General features: G+C 37.9%; 1 protein-coding gene across 6 annotated transcripts in view; it reads right to left on the bottom strand.

Annotated features, from left to right (window-relative positions):
- Positions 1-11724, bottom strand: part of ALKBH8 (alkB homolog 8, tRNA methyltransferase) — a 50878-nt gene extending 39154 nt beyond the window's left edge. Inside the window, exons 1-3 of one of the 6 annotated variants that reach the window (XM_072611202.1) lie at positions 11666-11724; positions 6080-6212; positions 2221-2458 (exon numbers count right to left, since the gene is read on the bottom strand). In XM_072611202.1, the coding sequence (XP_072467303.1) occupies positions 2221-2458; positions 6080-6212; positions 11666-11679 (385 nt within the window). In that variant the 5' untranslated portion in view covers positions 11680-11724. Of the gene's footprint in view, positions 1-2220; positions 2459-4372; positions 4431-6079; positions 6213-6643; positions 6732-9976; positions 10126-11665 lie in introns of those variants that run through there. The other 5 variants (XM_072611204.1, XM_072611206.1, XM_072611203.1 and 2 more) reach the window with 5 other exon arrangements.
- Positions 11725-13922: the final 2198 nt, after the last annotated feature.

Raw genomic sequence — 13922 nt, 5'->3', positions numbered from 1 at the left:
CCAAATATAATTGCAATTCTGAAGGGATAACTGATAAGGATGCAGGTACAGAAAATAAGTATAGGAAAGTCCATGCTTAAATGTATTTTTTGTTGTTCAGTAGTTTTTTAGTCCTGTCCAACTCTTAGTAACTCCATTTGGGGTTTTCTTTGCCACTACCTGAGTCTTCCTGATGCCGGGCCTGTCACTCTCTCCACTGTGCAACCTACTTGCCCCTTAAAAGTATTAGGGAACAAAATAAAATGTCTGCTAGAGGCTAAAATACCTTCAAAGACATGTGGTATATCCAAATACATGCAATCCCAAGCTGGTACAGTGACAAGAGCAGTCGACTGGATCAGAAGACCTAGATTCCAGTTGTGCTGTTGCTTACTAATTAGGCAGTGAGGTGGCACAGTAGAAAGAGTGTGTGACTTGGGGTTAGGATGACCTGAGTTCAGTTCTTGCCTTAGATACTTATTAGTTGTGTGGCTCTGGGAAAGTCACCTGATCTCTCTGTGCCTCAGTTTCCTCAGCTATAAAATAAGGATACCTACCTTAGAGGGTTGTTGTGAGGATCAAATAAGATAAAATATGTAAAGCACTTTACAAACCTTAAAGCCCCATATAAATGTTAGCTAATTTCATTATCATCATCATCATCATCTCCATCATTACATGACTTTGGGCAAGTCACTTAACTCCTCTAAGTCTGTTTCCTCTTCTTCAGGGCAAGGAGAATGCTAGCACTGTGTGCCTCACCGGATCACTGTGATAAACAGAAATGAGTTTTCCTAGTGTCCACAATTGCTAGTACTTACCCTCCTCAAGCTGCCTTGAGTTTACATTTTTGTGTAAATGCTCTATCTTCCCAGTAGATTACAAACACTTTAGGGGCAGTCTACTCCTTACTTCATCTTTACATCCCGAGGGTACAGCACAGTGTCTTACACAGGGCAGGTGTTTAATAAATGCTTGCTGCTGAACTGAAGTGAACTTGGGAGGATAAAGTGCTATATAAATGTAAGCTATAAGTTACACACCTTAACAGGATTTCATTGTGTTGTATCCACACAAGTCCACCGATTTAAATACTGCGGTATGCTGTACAAATGACATATCAATAAAGCCTTGTGAATGGCTTCAGTTTAAAGACAAAATTGTGCTTAGTATTCTTTGAGCAAAACATAAATCAACTGTAAGCTTAAGTAAAATTTCTGTTTTTCTCTGAAATATTAGAAAAAGTAAAAACACTTTCTGAATGTGCAGCTCGGTGGGTATTCACTACGGACAAGTACCCAGATCATTTTTATTTTGTTCTACTCTCATTCACAAAGCCATAAGTTTATAAGTGTGCACGTAGTAGCTTTGGAACTTCGGCAGACTCTATTACTGCATTTCAAAGAAGAAAAAAGTGACAGGAAGTGATTGGGACAATATTCAGCTTCTAATGAAAACTTGGTTCCTAACTTTAATTTTTAAAAATTGATTAGAGACATTAAAAACTCAGACATAATCTATCAAAGATAGAGAGGAGAGGTCTAAATTTAGGCCATAGATTTAAAACTGGAAAAATTCTGCAGTTAGTCAGAGATGAAACACAATATATTTCCTAAAATACAAAAACATTCTTTAAAAATAATGCTTTAAAATTTCTTTTTGAAACACATTTTGAAGCAATGTAAATTTGATCTATTAAATTCTTCCCTGAGAAGACAAGTAAATATAGAATTCTTTCCATTTCCTAAGTTTAGGGAATAGTCATGGAAGGTGATCCTCAACAATCAACCTGAACTCCAAATGACTTTAGCTGATTTATCAAGTATCATGATAGGCACTGTGAATTCCATGATGATTTTATATTAACTGGACATATGTGTACTGTCAGTAGAACCAACGGCTAAACGCTGAGCATTATCGTTCCATTGTTTCAATCATGTCCAACTCCTCATGACCCATTTTGGGGCTTTCTGGGCAGTGGTTTACCATTTTCTTCTCCAACTCATTTTATAAGTGAGGAAACTGAGACAAACAGGATTAAGTGACTTGCCCAGGGTCACACAACTAATAAACGTATGAGGCCATGTTTGAACTCAGCACTCTGCTCCAATGGCTAAATAGACCTGTCATTTAACTAATCTTCATTTTATAAGCTCATCTATAAGTCTCAATGTTAAAAAAAAAAAAAATGAACCATGGCAAGATAAAGAATTATTCTCAGAGAATAAACAAATAAAATACCTTTTTCCACAAAATTTAAGTACAGAGTGATATTTTGTCCCAAGTCATCTACCATTTCCTTTCCATTGAGGGTTACATAGGCTTTTTTGGACTCCTCTTTGGTCCTGTATCTTACAAAGGAGTAGGGTTTGTTAGGCGGCATTAAGAGAGCTTCCACTGATCCGCATCTCTCTAATACCCTAAGCAGCTGGGTCCTACTCACACCATTACCCAAACCTCCATTGGCAACAACAAGGCTCTAATTAAAACAAAACAAAAAAGAGGCATTAGCAATCAAAATTGATTTGTTTATCCTAAAAGAGTATTTTACTAATACAACAATGCCAGAAGGAAAAAAATGAATACTATTTTACAATTATTTAATGATTAATTAGTTTAATAATTTTATACAAAAGTCCAAAATACAATTAATTTAATACCCTGTGTCTATAGTACGTGTCAACTTATTGTGGATGTTGGTTTTTAAAAAAATAAAACATACACATCAGCCCAAATTCAAAATATGGGTCTTGCTTATTAACTATAAATATCACACAAAGGCATCCTCACACAACTATTTTACATTATTTCCAAGGACAATGAGTTTTTTAAAATTACACTCCAATGAAGCACTAATTATACATGTAAAAATGAGTCCAACATCAAACTAGCTCAATTAGCCAACGTACAGACTCACAAAATTCTTTTTAGACAAAGTTTTCTACAAGTGATATACATCATCCAGGAGGCACAGAACTTTTAGCAAATGCGATTTTTTTTGTGCTGCTTTGTACTAAACTTTATTCAGGGAAATGTTTTTTCTCTTCTTTGTATTTTTCTTCTGATGACACATCCTTTTGGTCTCACAGCAAAAGTCCTTGAACAGAGAAAAATTTGTTGTCCAGTCTGGATCACACATAACCTTTACTTTATCATCTACTACTCCTGAGAATATCAAAACACAGCAGAAATAAGCATCTCATCAAGAATAAGATTGGTTTGTGATTCACCAGACCTTCATAAACAAAGACAAGTAGGGAAATATAGGTCTCTGCTATAAAACTTTAAAGAATGAAACTTGATGACAACAAAATATAATAATCTCTCAAGGTCGACATGCCCCCCTCCCCTCCACACAGAGGAATCTTGCTATAACAATGAATATTTTAGACTAGAATTCAATTTCATATATCTAATATGGGTCTTTTCCGGACTTCTTTAGTAAAGAAAGTTTAGTCTATGACCTGCCAAAAGGACCTCATTATAAGATGGTTATTATAAGACTGCACTACAAGGCAAATGATGGTATAAATTTCAGGACAGCCTTAAGAGCAAATTCATGTGTGTGCGTGCATGTGTGTGCGTGCATGTGTGTGTGCGTGAGCACATGTGTATGCATGTGTGCGTGCGTGTGACAACAAAGACAGAAAGTGTCACAGAAAGAGAGACAGAGAGATAGACAGAGAGACTGACAGGTAGATAGGCTCTCAGAATGGAACAGCTGATGACTACCAAGGTTCGAAAATTGTCCCTTTTGGGGAAAAAAAAAAGACAGAAACAAAACGTGTAAGAAAGAAAAAGAACATGGCAGGAATAAAGAGAGTTTCTTTCTTTTCATATCTTATTTCTCTTTTTCATTTTAATCCTTCAGGTGTTAGCTCGAGATTTCATATTAATGCTCCAAGTCATTGTTCCTCTCCTACACCTTACTTTGACAAACCTAACTTTATAACCTTTAGTTTTAGCCAAAGAAACATCTCAGCACTAGCCACTGTTTCATCTTTAATTGTGAAATTTTCATATAAGTGTATTTTTCAGATATAATCTGAAAATAGTTATCATTTTTCTGAAAATACAATCTTTTTTTAAAATATAGAAAATTTCATTTACAACTTAAGAGCTTGAATGATTTTATTCTAAACACAAAATATTTATGGAGCACCTAATGTATTCATAGTACTTGTCTTATTTCTAAGGCAGTAGTTCTCAGAGAATATCCTGAAGGCCACTGGTTTCCTTTAAAGGTCTTCTCTAAGTCATCTGTAGATCAGTCTAAAAGTTAGAACAATGGTTCAAAAGTTAGAAGATCTGGGTTCAAAACCCAGCTCTGCCATTTACTATCTGAATGACCATGGGCAACTCAATTAACCATTCTAGGACTAATTTTCATTACCTGTAAAATAAGGGGAGTTGGACTAAATGACCTCTCAACTCTCTTCTAGTTAATGATCCTATGAGCCAAAATATAGAATAATGAGTTAATGTTTGAAAAATAAATTTTCCATAGCATGTGAATCATTGTCAAAATGTACAAAAATAAAAATTTTTTTTCTAGATATCCAAAACAGTTCAATTGTTTCTTAAACCAGATAAAAGATCAACAATTTATTTTCTTCAGGAGTCAAAGGGATGTGGGAGATCAGGTCTATAAAGTCTTGTTTTGTAATGGTCCTTAAGCCAAAATGTTGAAGGGAAAGCTATTAAATGCTAAAAACTTATTAAAAAAAAGGATCCAAGTATCCAGGAAAGACTGGAAGAGTTGGAGTATAGTTTACTTAACACAGAAAAGCCTCCAGGATAAAAGAAGAGGTTCCATTGTAACCTCACTCTTCAGGCGTCACCTGTGGTTTGATCAAGGCTGGTAAACAAAGCCAGAGGAATCTCAAATACAGTTTAAGAATCTCTTAAACTCTTCTCTTCCCATCTCTTTTCTTACTACTATGTCAAATGGTTCTTGTATAGGGAAAGTAAAAAGCATGGTCCCACAGCCATCAGAACATCCTGCACCAGGTGGGGCATCCATTTAATCCTTTGGTTACCTCAGCAGTAACCTCAGGAGAAACAAACAGTGCCATTGGTGGAAGTTGAGGTGTAGGTGGAGGGAAGGCAAATGGCTAAGTATCTTCAAACTTCTCTGAATAGTTCTTCATTTAATATAGTTCCTCAAATAAACTTAGGCACTAGTTCTTTATTTAAAAGTCACTTAATCTGTCATCTTATTTTCATCCTCTTAATCAGAAATTTCCTTTAAATTCCCCCATCATTAACATTCATTTCCTAGACTAGATGTCTTGTGTGCCAGAAGTTATATTGCCTCTCAACAAATAATTGCCTCTCAACCATGTTTTCTACTCATATGTTTGTTTTAAATTCATTAGGAGTCTCCATGTTATGATTCAAATGGACCAAAACTGAAATAATAAACAATAACAATACCATGTTATAGCTATAATCCTCTTGAGGCAACATAGCACAATGGAAAGAACTGGAGTCAAGAGACCAGGGTTCAAAGTTCACCTCAGTTACTTACTCTCTGAAACCCTCACAGAGGTTCCATTTCATAATGTGGAAAATGAGGCTAATATTTGCATCACCTACCTCACAAACTGTTGGAAGATGTCCTGCAAATACTGAAGTACTATATACATGAGGTATTATCAGTTATTAATATATAGTGTTTCACTTGATCTTCACAATAACCATGTGAGATAGAGTGATATTCTCATTTCAAAAGTGAGGAAATTGAGGTTCAGAAATATTAATTGATTTGCTCCCTCACAGCTTAAAGTGAAAGAGTAGGAACTAGAATTCAGGTCTTCTCTAGTTCCCTAAGTGATACTATCTCCTAAAACATAAGCTTCCTCCAGCTACCCAGCAAAAGCAATGGGAACTCATATGGCTGAATTACATATGAATATAAATATACAATTATATGTGATCATGATATGGGTCCAAGCAGAATGTTAAATAACCCTAAAGTGTAAATGAAGACATCTCCTCAAACCTGTTTCACTAAAAGAGGTTATTAATATGCATTAATATTTGAAAGTAGCATGGCAGTTATATTTACAATCAAGTGATAATAAAAGTTTTGAGTCACCTCAGTAGCATGAGATACACTTTCGATGCCTTCGTGTCTCAGCAAAGTGTGTCTGGCTTTGGTTTGTTTCCTCAAAAATTTCTTCTCAGTTTTACTAAGTTTTGGATGACTTTGATTGTTGTCCATGCTGGTACTGCAGAAAAAGATGAATGGAATATTTATCTTCAAAGCACAATTTTTTTTCTTCTTTACTAGTATTTTATTGTTTTCCAATTACACGTAAAAACAATGTTTAACATTCATTTTTTCTAAAATTTTGAATTCTAAATTTTCTCCCTTCATTCCCTCCCCCCTCCCTAAAACAGTAAGCAATTTGATATAGGTTATATATGTGCAATTATGTAAAACATTTCCACATTAGTCATGCTGTAAAAAGAAGAAATACTATGTAAAAAAATTAGTTTGAGAAAAGAAAAAACTACGAAAAAAATTTAAAAACCAAAAATAGCATGCATGCTTCAATCTGCATTGAGATTCCATCAGTTCTTTCTCTGGATGTGGAGACCATTTTTCATTAAGTCTTATCAAAGCATAATTTTTAAAAATGCCATTCCTGCCTTGTACCTTGCACTTTCCATCCATGCCTCCACTGCTCTCTGGGTTCCTTTGATTCCTTAGAACTCAAGCCCAGATTCCCAACCACACAATATTGGCAAGAAAACATCTGTATGTAAAAAAATGAATCCTGCCTGAAATATTTATAACAGTATTTTTTTTGGGTGGTAGCAAAGAAATGGAGATAAAGTAAATACTCATCAATTTGGGAATGGCTAAACACACTATGAATAGTACATGATTGTAATAGAATATTTCTGTGCTGTAAGAAACTATGACTATGATAAATACAGAGAAGCAAGGAAAGATCTACATAAACTAATGATGCACAGCAAAGTAAGCAGAGCCAAGAAAACAACATACACAATGACTAGCAGATGCCTAGACAGTGTGTAAAATGATTTGAAGCAGCAAGGTGGTGCAATCCATAGAGTTGAGGATGCAGGATTGGGAAAGTCTGAGCTCATATCTGGCTCTATGGCCTTACTAGACACATGACCCCAAGTTATGATCTGTCTCAGCTTTCTCATCTATAAAAGAGTAATAATAGCACCTACATTGCAGGAATGTTGAGGATAAAATGAGATATTTGTAAGGTGCTTTGCAAACCTCAGAGTGCTATATAATTGCCAGATTTAACAACAATGTAAAAAGATACCCAGGCAGGTATGTAAACACAAACGTAAACTCAATGGACTGCCCATGCTACTAGGTCATAGTCTGAATAATATATAATCTTCATTATTATGTTATTATCTTAAATTATATTTTTATATAACATAAATTTATTTTATTTTAAATTATTTAATTTATATTTAATATATAATATTAATTTAATATATGATATATAATTACAGGCTTACATATGATCATATAATGTATATTTATTAAAAATACATTATTAGTAATTAATGTGCTATTAATATTTATTAAATTATTTAATAATAAATTTATGTAAATGTAGTTATGTATATTTTAAAAATTATATTTTATTATTAGCTTTTCCTGTATGAATTGTAAGGCTGATATCTTTTGAGAAATCACTGCTCTCACTTGAAGGAACCTTCTTGAATTGTTACAATCCCGACAATAAAATGACAAATAAGAAAATGTGGAGGATCCTCTGTTCCTTGTGGATTTTGCAGAGGACAACCTCTATAGAAAAGCAAACATCTTTGGTGAACATATATTTCTGTTTCCTACCTTACTTGACTTTAACAATCTGAGGATCATTGAACATGGTTATTTTTTGTGATGGCCTTTTAAAAAATTTCATTGTCTTTTGTTATCTATACCACAGTTATATTCCAAGCTACTTTCCATTACCCATCTTCTCCAGCTTTTAACTTTCTTATTTTGACTGGCCAAGCACTTTCAACAATATAGGGTATCCTAATAAGGAACTCCCTCTACCAATTAAAATCAGTACCCATTTTGTACTTGGACATCTTAGACAATAGCCTGAGGCACTAAGAAGTTAAGTGACTTGCCCAGGGTGGCACATTCAATATGTGTTAGAGTAGGGATGGGGAACCTGTGGCCTCGAGGCCACATGTGGCCTTCTAGGTACTTGGGTATAGCCGTTTGACTCAGTCCAAGTTTTATAGAACAAATTCTTTTATTAGGGGAATTTGTTCTGTGAAGTTTTGATTCGGTCTAAAGGCCACACTTGAGAACCTAGAGGGCCAGATGTGGCCTCGAGGCCACAAGTTCCTCACCCATGTTAGAGGAAGGACTTGAACCCAGGTGTTCCTGACTTAAAGGCAAGCTCTATCCACCTACGCAGGATGTCTCTCAACTTTCCCTTATAACAAAGAAAAAAAGCCAATTAAAATCAATCAACAAAACAAGTAGGTCTGATAGCACACGCAACATTCTGCACCAATTGTCCTTTATCTCTCTCCCAAGAAGAGGGAAGTGTGTTTAATCTATGGTTGCATTCATTTATCAAGGAATCTTGCATGTCCTTAATACATGCACAAAAAGACTACAAGTTTGCCAATGATCACAGAAGTGGCTTAAGGAAGTTATGCCAAACTTAGATAGAAACAGATCCCCATGGCAGCATACTGACTTTAAAAACCAGAAATGAACATTATATTGCTTTGTATTTTATTTAGTTTGTTAAACGCTTCCCAAGTACGTTTTAATATGACCTAGGCCACACAGCCCTCCTCCTTTGGCCTAAATTTGATACCTGTGGTACAAGAAATGGCATCAAGAAAATATAGGATTAAAAAGAGGTCGGACTAGTTATTGTGGAAAGAGCGAGGGATAACAGACAGACAACCTGCATTCTTAAATAGTACAAAACAGAAGATCTAGAGGACGGCATCTAACAATTGAGTGGATCCTCTTTGAAGAATCTAGGGAAGGACATGAACAGATTCATCCCAAATCAAAGGCATGCATAGGTTATGATGTGCACCAATGGAAGGCTATGCACATTAGAAATGAGATCAGAGATCCACTATAGTATTAAGGAAAGTCCTGTATCAATATTCCAACTGCTTCTACAATGATTGTTTTTTAAACACACTTAATTTTTTTTCTTTCTTTAACAAGTATTTACTGAGTGCCTACTTGATTAAATGAATTAACATATGAAAAGCACTTTGCAAAGCCTAAAAAGCTATACAGATGCTAGCTATTATTAACTACTATTTGTACAAGGTACACCAGAAATGTTGTTCACTCGTTTTCAGTTGTGTCCTACTCTCCATGACCCCATTTGGGGTTTTCTTGGCAAAGGTTTTTTGGTTTGCTATTTCCTTCTCTAGCTCATTTTACAGATGAGAAAACTGAGATAACAGTGATTACAGTCACAAAGCAAGTTTCTGAGGTCATATCTAAACTCATGAAGATGAGTCTTCTTGACTTCAGAAGTGGCACTCATTGCAGCATCTGGCTGCCTTGCATTAGGGGTAGAGGAAGAATTTCACAAAGTGATGCTTTTCTGAAGGAATCTGAAAGTTCTAAGAATCTCTCCTTAATAACTCAGGTTACATACTTCTCCTATACTAGTTATGCATGTCTGTTGTTTCTGTGCAAAGAAGATAGCACAAAATGAGAATTACCAGGGTTTTTGTTTAATGTTCATTTGAGTTTTCTATTATTTTCCCGGTCAATTTGGTTCAAAATCTCAGCGATACCTGACTCTTCTCCCTTACTGTCCTCGCAGAAGTCACCGACACATCTGGTCAATTTCACTCACAAAATATCACAGATCCAATCTCCATTCCCATTGCTACCACTGTAGACCAGGCCCTCATTAGCTTCTGCCTAACCTACTGCAAGTCTCCCCACTGTTCTCTCCTCTTCCAGTCTCTCCATTATACATACCACGGCCAAATTTAATCCTTCTAAGCATCACTGATCACTTCATCCCACTGCTCAATATTTTTTAGTTGCTTTCATCATTCAAGTCCAAATCCTTAGCCAGGTATTTAAGGCCTCCTGGATTTGACTTAAACCTTCTTCAAGTGCAGGATCTTTAGGGAGACAGAATAAATAAAAGCAACAGCAAATGAATCAATGTTTGAAGACTGACAAGGAGTGGTGGGAAATGTTATTAGAATCTGGCTAAGTTTCTGTTTGTAGTTAGCAATCTAGTTTCCAGCAGATGGAGCCTTATGATCACATACATATAAACTTTTTCTTAATCTACACTAAAAGAATAATATCTCACTTAATGCAATAAGTTTATGAGTCTTCTTCTGCAAGTTATCTCTAATAAATAGAATCCTATTTCTCTCCTATTCACGTTATAATTTCAGATATACTTTTTCTTCATTCCTAAATGATCACCAGATTCTAACTCTCAAAAGCAACTGAACTTATTACTCCCTCTGGTATGGGAAGAAGAGGTCGATCTCCTCCCTCCTGGCCAAAGTTCCCCTCTCCATCTAACGGTTCAATCCTACCCCTCTCATCTATACCATAGCCTTGCTTCATCAGTCTGGCTGTCTCTCTCCTGGCTCCTTCCTCTCAGCTTACAAATACGCCCAGGTCTCTCTTACATAAAAAAAGCCTTCCCCTGACTCTGCTACTCAATCCAACTATAATCTTAAACCTACTTCAACCAAGTACAGGATCTTTAGGGAAAAAAGAAAAAAGCACAGTAGATGCATCACAAAGGAGGGGTGGGCAATGTTATCAGAATCTGGCTAAGTTTCTCTGTCCTCCACGTCAATGATGAAAGAAAAACAGTTGGTCTCTGGGTCTCTCTGTGGCTTTCTGACGCTGTCAGTCATCCTCCTCTCCTCGGCTTCCATGATACTTCACTGTTAGGATTCACCCGTTCCTCTGATGGAACAGGAGGGGACAAAAAGTGGGGTAAGAAATAAAATGCAACAGTCTTTAGAACTGGAAACGAATGGTCCCGGGAGCAGTGTGGAATACAGAACCAAGGAAGCAGTCTGGAGAGCAGGAGAAGCAGAGACCACGCAGAACCGTGTGCCAAGAGAAGGGGGCTGATGGGGGAGCCCAGAGACAGAAGTCAGCTCACCGCGCCCACATCCGCACACCCCAAGAGGCGTCCTCTGGGCACGCGACAGACGAAGCGCCAGGTGGGGCAGCCAGGCCGGGATGCCACGTGCCCACAGGGGCGCTGTGGGTCAGTCAGTGAACCTTTGCGCCGGGCCTCCCGGAGCCGGGCTCTGTGCGGAGGGCGGCAAATGCTAAGGAAGGAAAAGGACGGGCCGGGCCTCGGGGCGCTCCCAGTCGAACGGGGGTCAAGCGGAAATAGTCCAGGGAAGCACCAGAGGCGGGCACGTCCAGGCAAAGACAGAGACGGCCCCTACCAACGCAAACCCCAACCAACCGCAGGGGCACACACAAGTGCGGGCACCCCCCGCCGCACACCGCACGCGGGGGCCGGGAGCAGGAGCCGGCCCCAGAATCCCTCTCCAAGTTCTGCCCTGTGTGCAGGGAAAAGGGGGGCAGCGGTAGCCACGGGGAGGCCGCCACTTGACTCTCCGGTAAGACCCCAGCCGCTCGCCCACCCGCCCCTTGCTCCTCGCAGCGCCTTACCTGGGGGCAGCCATGTTGGAAAAAGCGGAACTCCATTTCCCATCAGCCCGCGGGGCTACGACTACACTTCCCACCATCCTCCCCTCTCCTGCCTAAACAAAGGGCCGCCTCCCCCACACCACCCGATTAACCCCTTCATGACTTTGAGCCTGGTTTCCAAAGCGCTGCTTCTCTGTGTACCTCAAGAACTAGATCCTTGTCTTACCTCTCTCCAGAGCTTTCTCTGTAGTTTCCACATAGCATTCGCCTAGTAAATGCTTCTTTGACTGAATACTTCAGCACTGTGACAAGTCATGGACACAGCTTGTTCTGAATTTTGGGAGTGGAACCATTTTGGATGTACTTCTTGCCCAGGAAGTTTTTCAAACCAAAAAGAAACTTCAGACTTACCCTCTACGCTGCATCCTTACTCTCCAAAAACCTAAATTCTAAGAAGGCAAATAAAACTGATGCTAATCAAATGCTTCATTAATGTTTATAATAGCTAGCATGTTGGTTTTAGAACAAATTTAAGTTATAGTACAATTATATTGTTATTCACTAAATGTGTACTTCATGGAGCGGGCCTCTAGTTTAATATGTAGAGTGTGTGTATGTATGTATATCTATCTATATATATGGTTCGTTTTAAAACTTGGTGCATAAGTTTATTATTTTTAATAATTAGGTTTATAATTATTCGATGTTTGTTCTGACATCGCAGTCATCATTTCTATGATTATGTGATACCACAGAACAAAATCCTTAAGTACTATGTATCTTATGGAAAATGCAGTCCACTTTCTAACTGGCTGTGCTCACTGCCTGGAATGCCCTCTTTTCTCCTTTGCATCTAATGAATTCCAAAGCACAACTCAAAATCCATATCCAGTTTCCAGCAAGGCTTCCCTTTCCCTCTCTATCCTCTACCTCTCCGCTTCATAACAATCTTACTCTTTCTTCCCTGTGAAATCCTTGAGAATAGGTACTGGTTTTTTGCCTTTTTTGGCATCCCCAATACTTAGCACAGTATCTGGCCGTAGCAGGTACTTAATAAATGCTAAGTAACTTGACCTGACTTCTCTTTGACTTTAGGGAGTTGATTTTAGATGAAAAATTCTAAGTTCTGTCACAGTCACTCTTGGCCCTCAGGAAAATTCCTAACACTAGGTAGAGGGTAGACTCTCTGCCTAACTTTGTATGTCTGTCTATTAAACCCTTACCTTTTTGTGGTTGAGGTAAAATTCAGTTTACTAGAAACATTTGGGTAATGAAAGAGCAAGCTGTGTCATAGTGTCTGCGGAGAGACGAGAAGCAAGAGGGGAAGGTGAGGAAAGAGCTGACTATCCACAGCCTGTCTTCTTTGAAATACCAGTCTTCTTTATATCCTCTTTCTCTGTCACAGCTCAGTTCTCCCTTTGCTTCATGTTTTCTCCAACCTCCAGAATCCCGATGATCAGAATCTCTTCCTCTCAATCCCATTCTGAGATATCGTCTCTCCTTTATATAAATTGCTGACTCAGTCTTTCATGCATCGTCTTTGTTTGATTCAAACAAAACAGGGCTTTGGGCCCTGTTCACACTCAGGTCTGATTGACTCTTTAGAAAATTCTCACCTACTTAAGTCACTGAGCCAAATGGAGAGGTTTCAACCTTACCCTTATTCAAGACTTCTCTGCCTTTAAGAAGTTTATATTCTAAGTTGTTGCTGTTCAGTCATTTCAGTCACACCTAACTCTTTGTGGCTCCATCTGGGTTTTCTTGGCAAAGCTACTAGAATGCTTTGTCATTTGCTTCTCCAGCTAATGACTTGCCCAGGTACAAAATAAGACATACATTTTTAGATGTGCCAAATATACAGAGATTTTTTTGGATTGAATGTACTTATTTGTTACAAGGAAGGGCTTTTTCAGGAAGGGAAGGTGTCGGGGTAAAGTGGGAGTAGTGATACTGATGTGAAAGGCAGAAAGAGGAAAGAAAGAAGAAGGAAAGTAGGAAGACAGGAAGGAAGGAAGGAAGGAAGGAAGGAAGGAAGGAAGGAAGGAAGGAAGGAAGGAAGGAAGGAAGAAAGGAGAGGAAGGAAGGAAGAAAAGGAGGGAGGGAGAAAGAAAAAGAATAGAAGAAAAAGAAATGAGCATCAATGAAATGTAAAAATTTTCAAAAAAGAGTAGGAGGAAGTTTAATAAAGAACACAGACAAGGAGGTCAGTGTTAGAACTAACATTTTCAATTTCATACACACCTATGTTGTAGGTAATGAAAATTCACAGTTTCTATAC

The sequence above is a fragment of the Notamacropus eugenii genome, chromosome 5 (assembly GCF_028372415.1).
Source record: "Notamacropus eugenii isolate mMacEug1 chromosome 5, mMacEug1.pri_v2, whole genome shotgun sequence".
NCBI classification, from domain to species: Eukaryota; Metazoa; Chordata; class Mammalia; order Diprotodontia; family Macropodidae; genus Notamacropus; species Notamacropus eugenii.
Note: the sequence above shows the minus strand (reverse complement) of the source record. Positions and strands in the feature narration are given on the sequence as shown.